Raw genomic sequence first — 16,230 nt, 5'->3', positions numbered from 1 at the left:
GTGAAATGGTTCTTCAGATCAATGGAGCATGTGCTGTATATGGATCTCTGTAGAACTTTGTTGAAAGTGGTTCTATATGGCACCAAAAAGTGCTCTTCTATAGTTACAAGCTTGACTGCATAATAATAGCAAAACCCTTTATGGTTCTTTTTTGAGAACCACTTAAACATGGAATAGTTCTTTATAGAAGTCATGGTTCTAAATGGAACCATTCCCTTTATTATAGAACTCTTAAGGAACCATCCTTTTCAAGCTGGTAAGTTTTTTTTTTCCTTTCATATTCTGTGGGTCCAAAAGTTTGAGACCACGTGGAAAAACGTTGATTATTTGTACTTGAACCTTCAAATAAACAGCAGATTTTTACATTTGTTGTTTTTATTATTTTATTTTATTATTTTATTTTTATTATTTTGAAAAAATGAAAACGAAGAAAAGATTTGAAACTTTTTCTTGGTCTCTAATCGAGTTTAAGCTAATTTGAGACATTAACTGTGTTAAGGCCTTTGTTAAGGTTACATTTTTAAAGTGTCCTGTTCAGATGACTCTCAGGGGGATTTGCTCTGCTGATCAGAGGCTTCTGCACAAACTTGTGGAGTTTATGCCAGTTCGAGTGAATGTTGTCATTAAAGCAAAAAGAAATTCTAAAATCCATGTAAATGTATAAAAAATTCCACGTTTGACTTTGTTATGCAACCAATATAATTTACAATGAAAAATGTTGTATCAGATTAAAAAAGAATCCAAAATAGCAGAATTTTCTAGACTTTTGGACTCCAATATATGTTCAGAGATCTATGATCAGTCTCTTGTCTTCTATTCCTTTATAATGAAAAGGTATATTGAAAACACAGAAGAGGCAAAAATGCCATGCTGCATGTTTTGTTTGCTCTTGATTCAGATTTCTAAAACACTGTGATGTGTAACCTGTTGATTGTGGCCACTCATAAGACAGTTACACCATCAAAGCCTCAACTAATACATTCAGGAAGGATAATACATAAACATTCAGAATCAGGGACAGATTACAGATCAAGGCAGTGAGGTCAGGGCACAGGGTCCTCCAGATGCCAGGGGCCTCGGGGGTGCTCAGACCACAAAGCTCAAGATGGATTAAACACTTGGGACAGTCTACTGTTTTACAAGGATTTACAAGGAGCCATTGATTCTGTACAAATGAATAAACAAACAAATAACTCAACAAATAAATAATGCTATGTTTATGGGTAAGTTTCCTGTTTCAATTGTTATCGACTTGTGGGATATCACATTAAACTTGCCATCTTTGCAGGACTACTTCGGAAAACATGATGTTACACAAAAAACATCATACAATGTAGACACAATAGCATAATCCATAGCAATATTGCTAATTTTATTTATTTTCAAAATAAAGAAGGTAAACAATTTTCCAATGTTGCTAAAATAGACACAAACATGAAATTTTGATTATTCACATTAGGCAGTAGGCCATTATTAATATTGTTATTATTATTGATGGGGTTGTTATTATTATTATTTTTGTTGTTGTTATTATTGTTGGTATTGTTGTTGCTGCTGCTGCTTTTTTATTATGCATTATTGTTTAAGTATGGAGGGCCTCCAAAGACTCTTGGGCCCAGGGGCCTAGCAAGACCTTGATCCATGTCTGTGCACGAGTTCTGAATGATCTTCCAGCTTCCAGTGATAACAGCAAACAGCAGATTTCGGTTCTGAACATTAAACACGCATGATGTAAACCTGAAAGCACAAAAACTACAGGACATGTTTGCACTGACTTCGCTCACAACAGTTGAATCTTTTTTATTTAGCTTTTCTAATTTAAAGAACATTCCAGTTATTACACTTGTAGCCACATACCTCTGGCTTCCTTACAGGACGTTTCAAATACAAGCCAGACCCAAATTCCTGGGTGATTTTATGATCATAAGAGAAAATCTAAGATACAATTATTTATGCCTCTTTATGCCTTTTGTCTGACATATTTATATGCTTTTTCCTGCAAATGTGTATGTACCTCTTTTGGTATGTTTGTGCCATTTTTTGGTATATTTATTTCTGCCTTTTTTCTAATACATTTATTTGTGCTTTTCAAGTATTAGCCAGTCTCATATGAGGGGGTGTGGTTTGTGTGAATATGGGGGGGGGCAACACCACAAACCACAAAAATGTCAAAATGTAAAGGAAGTTGTGAAACAGGCAATGGAGTTTCTCCATCTGCCAAACTCCCAGTCGCCTGAAGACTGAGGCTTGGTGGAGATTTCTGATTTCTCCTGCAGGAGAAACACTACTCGTGATTACATTACCGGCCCTGCTGACGACCTCGGGTGAAACATCTGGAAGACATCAAGGAAGCGTTCAAAGCTTTCAGGGAGTTTCAGAGCTTGGTCACCGGTGGATCATAACACCAAATATGCAGTGAAACACGGCCTATAGGGCCTAAAGTGATAGGAAATGGATATTTATAGTGTGAAGATCTAAGCATTGATGAATGGGGAAGTCTAAAGTCACACTAAAAGAAAAATAGGTCAAGGCACAAGCACAATGTCTCAGAACAAACAAACAAACAAAAAAAAAACAACGGCTTTTCCAACTCTCTTTGTGTTCAACCTCATCTTGTAACTCAATTTCAGATCTAGTACTGCTGTTAGTACAGCTGTACATTTCAGTAGTTTAGCTTTGAACATATAGTGTATGTCAAAAAGGATCCAGACACCCCTGGACACCCCTTTTAATTTGTGAATTCAGCTATTTTAAGGTGATCCTGCTGTGGGGTCAACTGTGCACCCACAACTTGTATAACAGAAAAACATTGCTAATAGAATACTTAGAAATACGTAGGGTAATATAAATAATTAAGATTGTTTTACACAAGTGGCCACATACATGTTGTTTTTGGCCAAGAAGGCCAAAATAAACACTTTTTCTGCTTCAGGCTTGAACGCTGCCAGTCACAGCCAGTTTTTGACTGCTTTTGATTAGTCTAAGTAATTTGCAGACAGTACACAAGCCCTGTGTTATTAGGTAAAATGAGCTTAAAACTTAGAACAGCATTGCTTATACAGAGCATAAAATTGCAGTTCGTGCTATTTGATAGTTGCATGCTTTCAAATTGCAATTTCAATACAAAAACAGCCCTAAATAGAACAAAATAGGTCTATGAGAAAGAGAGAGTGCATGTGTATTAGAGAAAGGGGTCACTGCACTAGATCAGATATTTACACATAGCAGTGCTGTAATATACTATAGCTTGCTCTTAAACAGATGAGGTGTGTGTGTCTCTTCTGGTTTGTCAGCACACACACACACACACACAGCAAAACTCTCTAAACAGATCATTTTACACACCCCCCCACTAAAAAGATACACACACACATTATTTTCTATGAGCAAGTAAACTCAGATGACCTATCAGGTGGAAAGGCTGGCCTATTCCAAAGCTTGCGTGTGGGTGTGTTCTCTGTGCTCTACCTGCCCATTTTATCGTCGAAGGGTAATTGGAGTCAGACCACTTGCTGAGTGTCATGTGGAAGTAGATGATTGCCTTGATATAGTCCAGATGGACGCTGGATCACATCCATGCTAGTCCTAATATAAAAGGGCTTTCACCTCATTTGCCATGTAAAACACACCACACGGACAGCTCTCAGTTTACAAAGTCAACGAATATTAGCACAGCTTCATACACATGCACACACATCCTCCTCCACTGGCCTATTGAAGTCCTGCACGTCAATGTGCGTGGAAGTGCTAAGTCACCCATTATGGGATATATGGATGTTTTCATTGGATCTTAGTGTCTGTCTCCTGGGAAGGTGCACAAACCAGCAAGTACTCCAGAAATCATGAATATAGTATCATGATAAACTCTTGGTAAGGCATTAAGGTCACAGCATCGTTCCTGTTCTGGAAATAGTGCCTTAGTAAATAGTGTCTTATCTGTTTTTATGAAATAATTTTGTTACCCGAAGCGAATAATCTTTTAACAGTGAACCTTTTCATTATACAGTTATTATAATTATAACTATTTTTATTATAAGTAGTAGTAGGAGCAATTATAGTAGTAATAAACTATTAGTGAATTATTTAGCACATTTCATTTATTACAATGGAATTCAATTCAAAGTATTTTGCAAAGAAGGAATAAATAAAAATCAAGCATAGCAGAACAGAAAATAAATGCACCGGGAATTCAATAATTTAAATAAACTTTTTTTTTTAATTAAAAAAATATTTTAAAAAAAGCAAATATTGTAATTCATAGTAATTATGATGATGATGATAAATATTTTTTAAAAATATTTACAAAAAGTCACAATTGTAATTAGGATGATAAACAGTTACTATTATTATTATTACAGTATCAGTTATGAGGATATTCAGTTATGGGGATATCAATATCAAGAAGCAGTATATGATGAGCATGCGCCCTGCTGTGTGACAAGGAGCAGAAAGATGCTCATGGTAATTTATAATGTCCTTATTTAATGGGGAGGCAACAGTACTGGGTAATACACTAGTCGGAATTCTTCAAGGTATTAGAACAGAACAAATAAACCAAAGAACACAACACACAAACAGTACACGTGCTAATGGGAGCCCCATACTGGAATGTCAGGCTTCTTTCAGTAATCACTCATGTGCCGCTGTGCAGTTCATTTAGGCCCAGACAGCGGTGTACCATCACACAACAGTGAGGTCTCTTGGCCTGGTGCTTCATTCAAGACTAGGCTGAAAACAAGGTGAAAGACTGCAGTGTTTACTGAACCCCAGCAGAGTCTGACACGCGGAGAGAAGACAAATAACACTTAACAACGTTCTTCTAGCAGAAAAGTTGCTGCGTGTTTTTGTGTACACACAGTATTGTTCAGTTCTGTATTAAAAATATTTTACATTCACACATCACTATTAAGTATTTAAAATGTGACACTGTGCATCCCTTATTATTGTTATTATTGTTGTTGTTGTAAACACATAACAACCATAATCAGTATTATTACTTATTTTTGATATTCAGGTATATAATGAAGTAAAATCACCATTATGCTGAGTAATGTATTCCTACAGAAAACAGTGTCCAATGGGAATGTCCCTCTTTTCCTGTTTGCCAGCCTTAACCTTTGTTTTAAAGTGTTTTCAAAATCTCTTGTAAGATCACAAGACGCCTGTCTTTTTAACATTTCTGTGTGTTCATTGCCTCTCACCTATAAATAGTCTTCTGTACGCAGAAGAACAGAAGAGTAAAATCTCACCATGACATGCTTTAGCATAATGAGATTAGAGGGATAGCGTGGGGGAGCATTATGCTGCAAGTTGGGTGTGTAGTTCTCAGGGAGGAAATATGCGTGAGGCTCTGCCCTGCCACAAGAGAGCTTGTTAATGTTGTTTCTTCTGCCAAATAGACATTTGGAAACAGATGCATGGATTTATGAGTGAAATGAGTATGAAAGTCTAATAGGATCTGCTCTACTCAGTGCTGTATTAATAGTACGGATAAAGGTAAGGAGATGCAATCTCTCTTTCCCCTCTCCTGTCTCTCTCTCCCTCGCTCATTCGTTCACTTGGATACAGAACCTGACTATAAAGTAACACTAATTAGCTTGGAGCCTTTTTGCTCGTGCTAGATAATCACTGGCAGCATATGCAGAATTTGAACACCTCCAGTCAAATTATATGCTTTGTTGATATTCTAAGCACCAAACTTTTGCATGCAGCTGCATTGAAATGTGTTCCATGGTACTAAATGAATATTTTCAAAATGTTTAAACCCTTACAGCCTTAATATGTTCATAGAGTGTGCTCAGATGGCTTATAGGTCTACTCATGCAGTAGCTCAATAAACAAATATGTTGAGGTGAAGTATTTGAGCTTTACTGCCCCCAGTCTGTTAGCTAAATATATTGCATGTGTTTGCATATTGCAACTATTTCTTTTGAGGGAATATCATACACTGTATAAGCATGTAGAACTCCCCACTTTCGCCAATACATGTTCAGAGTATTATTTTCTTGTGTCTTAATTTAGTTCTTTCCCCTTTCCACGTGCTTCATCTACTCCAGCGGTGCTCAGACATTCTGATGATGAAGACGCAGCTGTGTCTCTCTCTGCTTCTCTACTGTCTTTCTGCCATTCTTGGTGCTCCACAGCCTCTCAGATACCTGGATGAAAGCCAACTGAAGTGTAGGATATGTTTACATTGACTTCCCACATGCACATTTTACTGCAACCACATTTGAACCACAAACGGATAAAATCTCTTCCGTTCTGTTACTGCGAGTCTTGAATCCCGAAGAACCTAGAAAGTAGAGCCGGATGATATGGCGAAATGTAACATATTGATAATTCACGTTTCCACGATACATGATAGGTCACAATATTTGTTTTTTTTTTTTCTGACATCTGAAAAGTTGGAACAGACAAAGCAATGCCATGTTTAAAAACATCCTTTTGAAAACCCTTTTGATTATGTAGCAATGTTTTCTCCCCCTGTGTATGTGTATATGTCTTTGTTACAGTGTTGTCCGCAGAGGGACAGCGCTATGTGGATGAGGAGATGAAGAGGGCGCTGCTTGAGGTCAAACAGATGAAAGAAACAATGGACAAAACAGATGAAAAGCACCAACAACTCATTAAGACCCTTAGGCAAAGTCAAGACAAGACGAGGGTAAGGCTCTTAGCAAAATGGCTGGATGCCTAAACATGCTAAACATACCCTACTGAAAAAAGGTTTTCCTAACAACTAGAATTAGACTACTCAACCTGCCGGACAACTAACAGGCTAGCATGCTCCTCAACTAAATGGCAAGTTAAGTTAAATCGTTAAGATGCAAAGTCAGTGTTTTGATATGCAATGCTCTGCTCTAGAGAAACTTAAATGGATGGTTAATCTGCTGATAATCCATCTGTTAAATAGGAATATTTTGCCTTACATATACAATTCCACCTTAAATGTGTTACTGTCACCAACACTGCCAACAGTTCTAACTGTGGAAGTTTCTCTAGAATGGATCATTCACATCAAACCACTCTGAATGACTTTGTTTACAGTGAAACACTTTAAATATGCAGAAATTGGAATTCCCCATTGATTTTCAGCATTAGGCTTTGAATGGAAATATTTGTTATTCACTGCAAAACTGCAAAATACACAGAAAAGTATGTGTTACTTTGTCTTACAAGCTTCAAATGTCCATCTTTTGGTAGATCTAGATTTATATTTTTATAATGTCAAATTTATTTTGAGCTTAAAAAGGTAACAGCTAGTGTCTATACTTATGGTGCACAATTTATATTGCATACACACATGCACCTAAAAATGCTAATATCCTTTCACAAGGGGGCAGAGCAGCTGGCCCAGGAGGCTGAACAAAAGCTGCAGGAGGCCGAGCATCAGTGTCGGGACAGGTTGAGGCCAATGTGGGAGAAGTGTCGGCCATGTTTGCAAGCCAGATGTGGGTCCTTCTACACCTCTACCTGCCGGCGGAGTTCTTCATCCTTCTCTCTCCAGGTTTGTGTTTGTGTAAGCTTGTCTTCTTGCTTCTCTTTGTTCAGTGGCTCTAAATTATATATTTTTCAACGTTTAGGTTGAAGAATTTGTGCGCAGAATGGCTTCTAAGCTCGATGAGGACCAAGACCAGCTCTTCAACCAGAGTCCAGAGCGTCAGCTTGAGATCCAAAACCACACCCAGATGCAAACAGACCAGAAAACAGCAGAATATCTAAACCAGGGAAGGGACCACAAACAGCCCCTGAACCTCTCCCCACCATCTAACATGGACAAGGACCTGGTCTGGATCAAGAATACATTCAGTCGCATAAGGACTAAAGTGGCCTCTCTGTACTCACATAGCTCAGCTTTAGTCTCTGCCATGCAGCGGGAGCTTGGGTCGGCCTTCCTTTCTGTCTTCACTGAAGATATCCAGCCTGAGCCCGCTTTTCCCAGTGAGCATCTTCAGACAGGAGGCCTTTCCCTGAGCGGCAGTTTGGGTGGAGCCTTTGACTCATTTATGGAGATGGGACGAAATGTTCTGCACGAGGTCAGCTCTGCTCTTACACAAGCGTTTGAGGGCAGTGAAGGAGAGGGAGTGACTCAGAGAGGTTGGTGCTACATCCCAGAATTAACTCTTGGAATAAAAAATAGATTGTTCATGATAACGGATGATTTGACATTGTTCCGCAAGTGTGTTTATTAAAGTAGTAAATCATACTCTCAAGTGGTCTTAGCTCAGTTTTCAAGCATTCTAAACAAACATTCAGAACAAAAATCATGATGTTTTACAGTATAGTTTTAGATACACTGGACTGTTATTCCACAAGCTATAAACCTAAACTCCTACACCTCTCAGAGATCCTTGCACTGATTCAGTTGGTGTAGATATGACTATATCAGCACTGAACCGTGCCCCCAAATCTGCTGCCAGTCAATTAGCATTGGAACTTTAGTAAGAACTTTTTTTTCTCCAGTTAGGGCAATATGCCAAAAAAAATCTGCCTTGTTCTCACACCACTGAAATATGACAGAAGTTAAAAAGTTCTACATTTCAAAATATTTTAAAGAGGATGGAAACTTCTTTAAACTCCAGGCTGGAACTCCGTATTTTGTAGGTGCTCAACAGAAACAGAAAACCTGAGGTAGGCTGTTGGTGAGAACTGATCTAACTACTTTAGCCGCTATAAAGAGTGCTTGCTTGACAACATTATGAAACGTTCATCTCAGCTAAGCAAGGTTTCCTGAAAAATACTGACATAAATTAGTTCTGTATTCAAATGCTGCCTTAATAGACTCCACTGTGCATTTCCCTCTCGTACTACAGTCGTCTCTAGATCGTTAGATATATACTCTATCAATTGATCCCAAAGGAAATCCCTTCTGTCACTCCCAGTGTGAACTTCTGTTCTGGAATATGGTTTTGTGGTGACTTCAGAATAAAAAAATAATTGACCACCTGGGTTGCTTTACTGAAACTATGCCACATGCTCCCACCCCCTGCCCAACAATGATGTAGGGGACAGCAACATGCCAAAAAAAGTGCCAGGTGTCTGGTTCAAGCAAATGGGCAGTTTTAAAATGCTATTACACACTGGGGGCATTTAAAGAGGATTAACAGTTCTCTGCGGTTAATGTAGTCTATTGTTTTACACAAGACAACTTGTTTTTACTTAATATCATTTTTGAATCTTTCAAGTATTCAGTGCCTTTTATTTTTCCATTGCAGTTTTGTCATATTTTAAATAAAGAATGGCCAGTTGCGGTCAAAGTGTTAAGTAAAAATAAAATAAACAGCTTTCCCACAGTTTGTTGAGATTCTTTAATTTGACCCTTTTAGTGACTGAGTTTGACAGCTCTGCTCTATACATACGGACCCTATGCAGTTCAGCATGTAGTCTGCTCTGAACACCACTGTGGCTAGTTCTGTGTTCTTGGTTGGTAAGACTGAAGTGATTTTCTATTGTGAGTTTGAAAGGGTTGAGATAGTGGACAGTTGTGGATAGACCTGAGTGGACAAAGTTGAGTCATCTCTGCTTTTGAAACATGACCAAAGACATTTCCTCTGAAACAGGTTTGACAGTAAAAACTGCGTTCGCAACATATTCTGACAATTGTAGATTCTAACCTTACCCACAAGACTTTAACACACAGACATTCACTTTTCAGCATCAGACCGGTTGCCCGGCTGGATGTCGTCCCCGGGTGGCGAGTTGTGCAGACACCTGCGCAGTCAAGGGACAGAATGCAAAGAAAAACGGAGCGAGTGTGACAACTGCCATCAGGCCCTGCTCACAGGTACACAAACACATCTTCTCAGTACATGTTCCTCTTCCAGAATGTCATGTTCTCTAGCTTTCTGTTTGTGTACATTACTGGTCAAAAGTTTAGGTTCCTTTTCACTGACGTAAGAATGGATATCACCGTTTGTTACACCTTGTGTACATTTTGCAGCATTTAAAGTGTCTTTGCTCAGGCTTTGTTGCATGTGTGTGTGTGTGTGTGTGTGTGTGTGTATTCTTTTTAGAGTGTCCTGAAGTACCTGAGCATTACTCAGAGCTAAGTGAAATCTCTCTCCTCTTGAACGCTTCCCGAAGTCAGTATGAGGAGGTGTTGCAGGTGCTGCGATCGCACACGGAACACACACTTCGCTGGGCTGAGAATGTGACACAAAAACATGCGTGGGTCACTCACATCAGTAATGGCACTGCTCCCCCACACGTCTTCAGTCTGACCAAGGTACTAATGTGATGGTGCAGTGTTTGCCCATCACTGATGATTAATAGTAACGACTGGAATATCTGTGTAATGTTGTATGTACCTACCTTGACGTCCTGTGTAGAAGGGGATGAGGGCAAATGGGAGGTAAAGGGGACCGAGGCTTCTTGTCCCTGTTGGGCGGATCCACCTTCAGGGAGGGAGAGGGGCCTCAGTGTTCTAAAGGGGGAAAACCTGCAAAGGAAGTAATTAATTAATAAATTAATACTTACCGGTAATATGTATATCAGACATGACTAGTCAACAGCTGTGTAGATGGGTGTGTATATATGTATGTGTGTGTATGTAAATTAGAGCCTTGGGACATCGTGGGAGGAGCGGTGTCGTCCCTGTGGGAAGCTGTTAGCTGCTTGTAACAGCTAGAGAATAACTTGCATGGTGAGGATTAGCCTCAAGTAACTGTCCAGTTTACCGTTCGTTTTCTTTCTGTTTGATTCAGTCTTTTGTTTTTGTGTGCAATAAAATAATCACGTGTGCACTTGAACGTGGAATCTCGCCTCCTCGTATCCACACCCATAGTGCCAACTTTGCCGTAGGTAAATCCCTTTTCGGTGGTCGCACCGTTACAACTAAATTGTGAAGTTGTTAAGGAGTCTAAATATGAATTGTGCCACATGCTACACACTGAACTGATCACACCAAAATGCGCCCCCAGCCCCTCCACCAGCAAGCTTTGTCGAGTGGGGTAGTTCTGTCGCTTTGGCAGTAGTAGAGTACCTTTGGAGTAGGTGGTGTTCTTATATTATAGTTTTGAAATTAGTTGTAGACTTACTTTCATGCAGTGTCATGTCAGCACAGAGGAGTGCATAGCTTGCTATGAGCATGGAAGTAGCAGAGCTCATATTTTGGCTCCTTGCAATTCAGAGGATCCAGTGACATACAGAGGAAAAATGTATAGAGGACAAAAAAGAGGGTTTTCAGGAATTCAGATAATTTAATAGGAATTTTTTCGTAGAGAGATACAGCTTAGACCCGGAGTTCCTAACGACTGTAGAATGAAACATGTTAGAAGTGTGTCAAATACACACACGTCAGCCTTTTAGTTGAGTCATTTTGGCAACAATTATGTTGATGTAATATATTTATTGATTTATCTGGAAATGATGTACACATTTAAATAAAATTCAAGGTAAATTTTTTTAGGTGTATGGTAACGATAACGATGGTACTGCTAAATGAGATTAATTTCTGATTATTTTTTTAATACGTCTCTTCTCAATCTCAGCTTGTTCCAGGCAGCTCAGGTGGATCCAGGACAGATACGGTTGTGGAGGTGTCGGTTCTAGACAGTCCTGTCCTCTCTCTCTCTGTCCCGGCTGAGCTGGAGCTTCCTGACCCTGCTTTTATTGAGTACATTGCAAAGGAGGCCCTGCTTGCATACCAAAACACTCTGGCCAACGCACTTCACTCGTAAGTGTGTGTGTGTGTGTGTGTGTGTGTGTATGCTTGGCATGAAGACATCCATCATGGCACTCTGATGTGACTGTTATTGTATTTTCTACACAAGAATTTACATGACATCATTTTGTAGAACAGAAAGACAAAATTGGAATTGTTTATTCAAGTTGTTATTTAAGCAAAGAGCCATGCCTTAAACTTCTAAAGTATATGTATATATCTGAATTACACTCCTATATTATATTACACTCCTATATTTTGCCAAATGCCAACATTTATAGAGAATCTAAAGTGATCAGTGTTCAGTTACTTCATATGAGATTGCATTTGTGTCTGTTACAGTTAACTGAGAAATTCCTTCACTCAGAATGGCTGTGGATTAAATCCAGGTTTCTTACATAAATGAAAATTCCACTTTATTTTGCAGGTGTCAGGGTGGCCTTGCTCATCCCAGGTCACATGTAAGTTGCATATTGTTAACTAACTCTTAGATACTTTAGCTGACTGACTAGAATGTAACTCCTGCATTGCATCCCCACAACAGAGAGATGTCTGTACCCCAGTGTTTAAAAAAAGAGAATTACTGACTACCTTCAATTCTAAATACCCTGCAGTATTACAGTTGTTCCCATCCTCGTTGCATTTTAAATTTCCAGAGCCCTTTAAATGTGGCTGAAATATTTAATTATTGACAACAAACCAGTGTAATCCAAAATTTGTTCATTTAATTAATAATGAACTTGATGTCATTCCTCTTTTAATTAAGCCAAACTACAACCCCAAGTTGGGACGTTGTGTAAAACATAAATAAAAACAGAATATGATGATTTGCAAATCCTTTTCAACCTATATTCAACTGAATATGCTACAAAGACAAGATATTTAATGTTCAAACGGATAAACTTTCTTGTTTTTTGCAAATATTCACTCATTTTGAATTTGATACCTGCAACACGTTCCAAAGAAGTTGGGACAGGGGCATGTTTACCACCGTGTTACATCACCTTTCCTTTTAACAACACTCAATAAGCGTTTGGGAACTGAGGACACTAATTGTTGAAGCTTTGTAGGTGGAATTCTTTCCCATTCTTGCTTGATGTACAACTTCAGTTGCTCAACAGTCCGGGGTGTCCGTTGTCATATTTTGCGCTTCATAATGCACCACACATTTTCAATGGGAGACAGGTCTGGACTGCAGGCAGGCCAGTCTAGTACCCGCACTCTTTTACTACGAAGCCATGCTGTTGTAACACGTGCAGAATTTCAAAATAATTTGAAATGTGGACTCGTCAGACCACAGGACACTTTTCCACTTTGCGTCAGTCCATCTGAGATGAGCTCAGGCCCAGAGAAGCCGGTTGTTGATATGTGGCTTTCGCTTTGCATGGCAGAGTTTTAACTTGCACTTGTAGATGGAGCGACGAACTGTGTTCACTGACAGTGGTTTTCTGAAGTGTTCCTGAGCCCATGTGGGAATATCCGTTACAGAATGATGTCGGTTTTTAATGCAGTGCCGCCTGAGGGATCGAAGGTCACAGGCATTCAATGTTGGTTTTCTGCCTTGCCGCTTACTTGCAGAGATTTCTCCAGATTCTCCGAATCTTTTGATGATATTATGGATTGTAGAAGGGGGGGGGGGGTTAGTACCAACTGCTGCTTACACAGTCGAGGTTTTGCCGGCAGATTTCACTCTCATCCCTTAGCTCAAAATGCCCTTTGATGTAATTTTGAGAATACTCAGCAGCTATGACAAACTGTTCTTAAGTGAAGCTGCATGTTGCTGTGGGCTTTTGAATCAACTTTTGTTAAATTGTGCACACTGTATATATAATCTAATTGAACTTTCATGGAAAACAATTTCACAATTGTTTGGGAGCAATATTGTGGGCATTGTTGTCTAGGCTTTAGGTAGTAAAAGAGCTGCCTCACAACATTCCTTCAGAATCCAAACACAGAATGTAATTATACCTGACCAAGTTTGACCCAGGAGTAAACGTTGAACGCTACAAAGGACTAAATGTTATTACATTATGCATGTTCATTAAGAACACACTTTTCATTGGCAGTTTATCCTGTGCATCTCCCAAAAGTCCAGTTAATATAATTTTGTATAAAATGACTTTTCTATAGCCTACGTTCAAGGTCTATTTATAAATGTTTGCAGGATGGCTGATGCATGAAGCAAAGATGAGATGTGCTGCTGTGAGATGTGCTGTCGAGGAACCTCAAGTTGGATCAACTTCATGCAAAGGACGATATTATTCAGCTACAGTTTTAGCCAGATAAAAAGAAACAAAACTACACTGACTGAAACATAGTTTATACAAGTCAAAGTAGACTGGCTTGTTTGTTGTGACAAACATATTCATAAACATGAACATACCTCTTCATATTAGCGCACAAAAACATTTGCAATAATTTATAATAACCTAAAGCTCACAGCTTGTGTTCATTATTTCAAATGTCATCATTTCTTAATTTATTAAATATAAAATGTCAAAGAGATTGTCTTTCTCTGTCCTTAAGTGCTTTTAATGTACACTCAAGCACTTTATTAGAAACGCTTGTATACCTACTAATTCAAATTCACTCATGGGTGCACGTATATATACGTATATAACATAAGATAATCCTCTATTAGTCCCACAGTGGGGAAATTCACAATGTATGTATGTATATATATATATATATATATACACACACACACACACACTGACCGGCTACTTTATTATTTACCTGTTCAGTTGCTTGGAAACACAAATAGCTAATGAGCCGATCACACAGCCGCAACTCAATGCATTTAGGCATGTAGAGGTGGTCAAGACAACTTGCTGAAATGCAGACCGAGCATCAGAACGGGGAAGAAAGGTGATTTAAGTGACTTTGAACGTGGCGTGGTTGTTGGTGCCAGACTGGCAGTATTTCAGAAACTGCTGATCTACTGGGATTTTCGTGCACAACCATCTCTAGGGTTTACAGAGAACGGTCCGAAAAAGAGAAAATATCCAGTGAGCGGTCAGTTGTGTGGACGAAAATGCCTTGTTGATGTGAGAGGTCAGAGGAGAATAGGCAGACTGGTTAGAGATGATAGAAAGGCAGCAGTAACTCAAGTAACCAACCAAAATCTCTGAGGAAATGTTTCCAACACCTGGTTGAAAGTATGCCACGAAGAATTAAGGCAGTTCTGAAGGCAAAGAGGGGTCCAACCTTTTACTAGTACCTAATAAGGTGGCCGGTGCATGTATATATGTATACATATGTGTGTGTGTGTGTACAGTAAAACTGAGGGGAGACTTCTGAAGGTTTTTAAACCTGTTCCCTGTTGAGGACAGGTTAACTTGTTTGTGGTCAACAATATAGTTTAATCATAGGATGCTGAAAGTTGTGCACACGGCTCTGTCTGTGCCGGCACGTCTTTGTCAGCGTGTCTACAGGCGTTAGCGGAGAAGGGGAACGCGGCAGACCTGAGCCCTAAGGGGAGGGAACTGGGGTCGGGAATCTGTCAATCATTTTTTACATCAACCAATTAAATAACTTCTCTTGGCCGTCAATCACATTTTGCATTGGCCAACCGCAGATTAGAACGAGCTGCCAGTCTGCGGGTCAGTCTGCTGAAAAACAGCGTCGGGTTCATTCACAGTAAAAAACAAACACACTGCTGCTGAAACTCATGAAAGCCATGCGGAAGACGATCAGAACCGTTAGAAATAAAACCTGATGGTTGTGCTTCCTAACGGGAATTGGCTTGATGATTGCCATTAGAGACCATTAAGAAATGAAGGACTGTACTTGGAATCAGTCCCAGAACACCCGATAAAAGATCTGAATCATCTGAATATCAACCCAGAACACCATTAGCGACTGAAAACCACCAGGAACCGAGACACTTTAATGGGTTCTATGGCTATGGTACATTAAACGGCCTCCTCCAGCCGAGTTACGGACGAACAACGGAGTAAGTGATGATCTCGCTCAGCAGAGGCAGCCAGACGTTACTCTGGTTAGATGTTGTGCGAAGGGGAAATTCTGCAGACCTGAAATGATCATGAACACGAAACCCTGAAGGCAGACGGTTTCCATCAGGAACCAAGTGGATATGGAATGACTCAAAGACACGTGCCGGTCAGGACTGCACGCGCGCTCATGTGTCTGTAATGTGTTGTTTTTTTCTGTTAAACCCACAAAATCAGGAGGAACGTGTTCCGTCGGCTCACCGACGCCTTCGTGTTCGACGGTCAACTGCAAACTATCTCCCCACTTCCGCGCGCCCGAGCACTGTGCAACGCCTTTTTGCACCTTCCTTCAAACCATTGGCCGATGCATAAAATGAGTGACAGGTCATTCACGCTTCTGATTGGCCGATGCAAGTTTTGCTTGACAGTCCATCTGCTATACGATCGGCCGATGCAAGAAATGATTGACAGTGTCTCCGCCCACTCGTCACGCCCACTGGTTCTCCGGGCTGCAGACACATATACTGTTTTTTAACTTTATTGTACACAGAACATGCTTACACACAAAAAACGTGCAGTTTACATACAAAAAGTCTGGGTGCACCCAAAGACGAAGAA

The 16,230-nt window shown here is 39.7% G+C and overlaps 1 protein-coding gene across 2 annotated transcripts; it reads left to right on the top strand.

The window, feature by feature from the left end:
- The first annotated feature begins 5,324 nt into the window (after window positions 1–5,324).
- On the top strand, window positions 5,325–14,037 carry LOC108444451 (clusterin-like protein 1). Of its 2 annotated transcripts, none has more exons than XM_017725638.1 (10): window positions 5,325–5,496; window positions 6,057–6,177; window positions 6,513–6,661; window positions 7,334–7,504; window positions 7,581–8,094; window positions 9,653–9,781; window positions 10,011–10,222; window positions 11,487–11,671; window positions 12,087–12,120; window positions 13,824–14,037. In XM_017725638.1, exons 2-10 carry the CDS (start codon window positions 6,075–6,077, stop codon window positions 13,830–13,832), a joined length of 1,506 nt encoding a protein of 501 aa, XP_017581127.1. In that variant the 5' UTR covers window positions 5,325–5,496; window positions 6,057–6,074; the 3' UTR covers window positions 13,833–14,037. The 2 variants fall into 2 exon arrangements, with proteins under 2 accessions (XP_017581127.1, XP_017581126.1); XM_017725637.1 differs by having other exon boundaries at window positions 6,022–6,177.
- Window positions 14,038–16,230: the final 2,193 nt, after the last annotated feature.

The sequence above is a fragment of the Pygocentrus nattereri genome, chromosome 2, assembly GCF_015220715.1.
Source record: "Pygocentrus nattereri isolate fPygNat1 chromosome 2, fPygNat1.pri, whole genome shotgun sequence".
NCBI lineage: Eukaryota > Metazoa > Chordata > Actinopteri > Characiformes > Serrasalmidae > Pygocentrus > Pygocentrus nattereri.
This window is presented reverse-complemented; position numbering and strand designations above follow the sequence as displayed.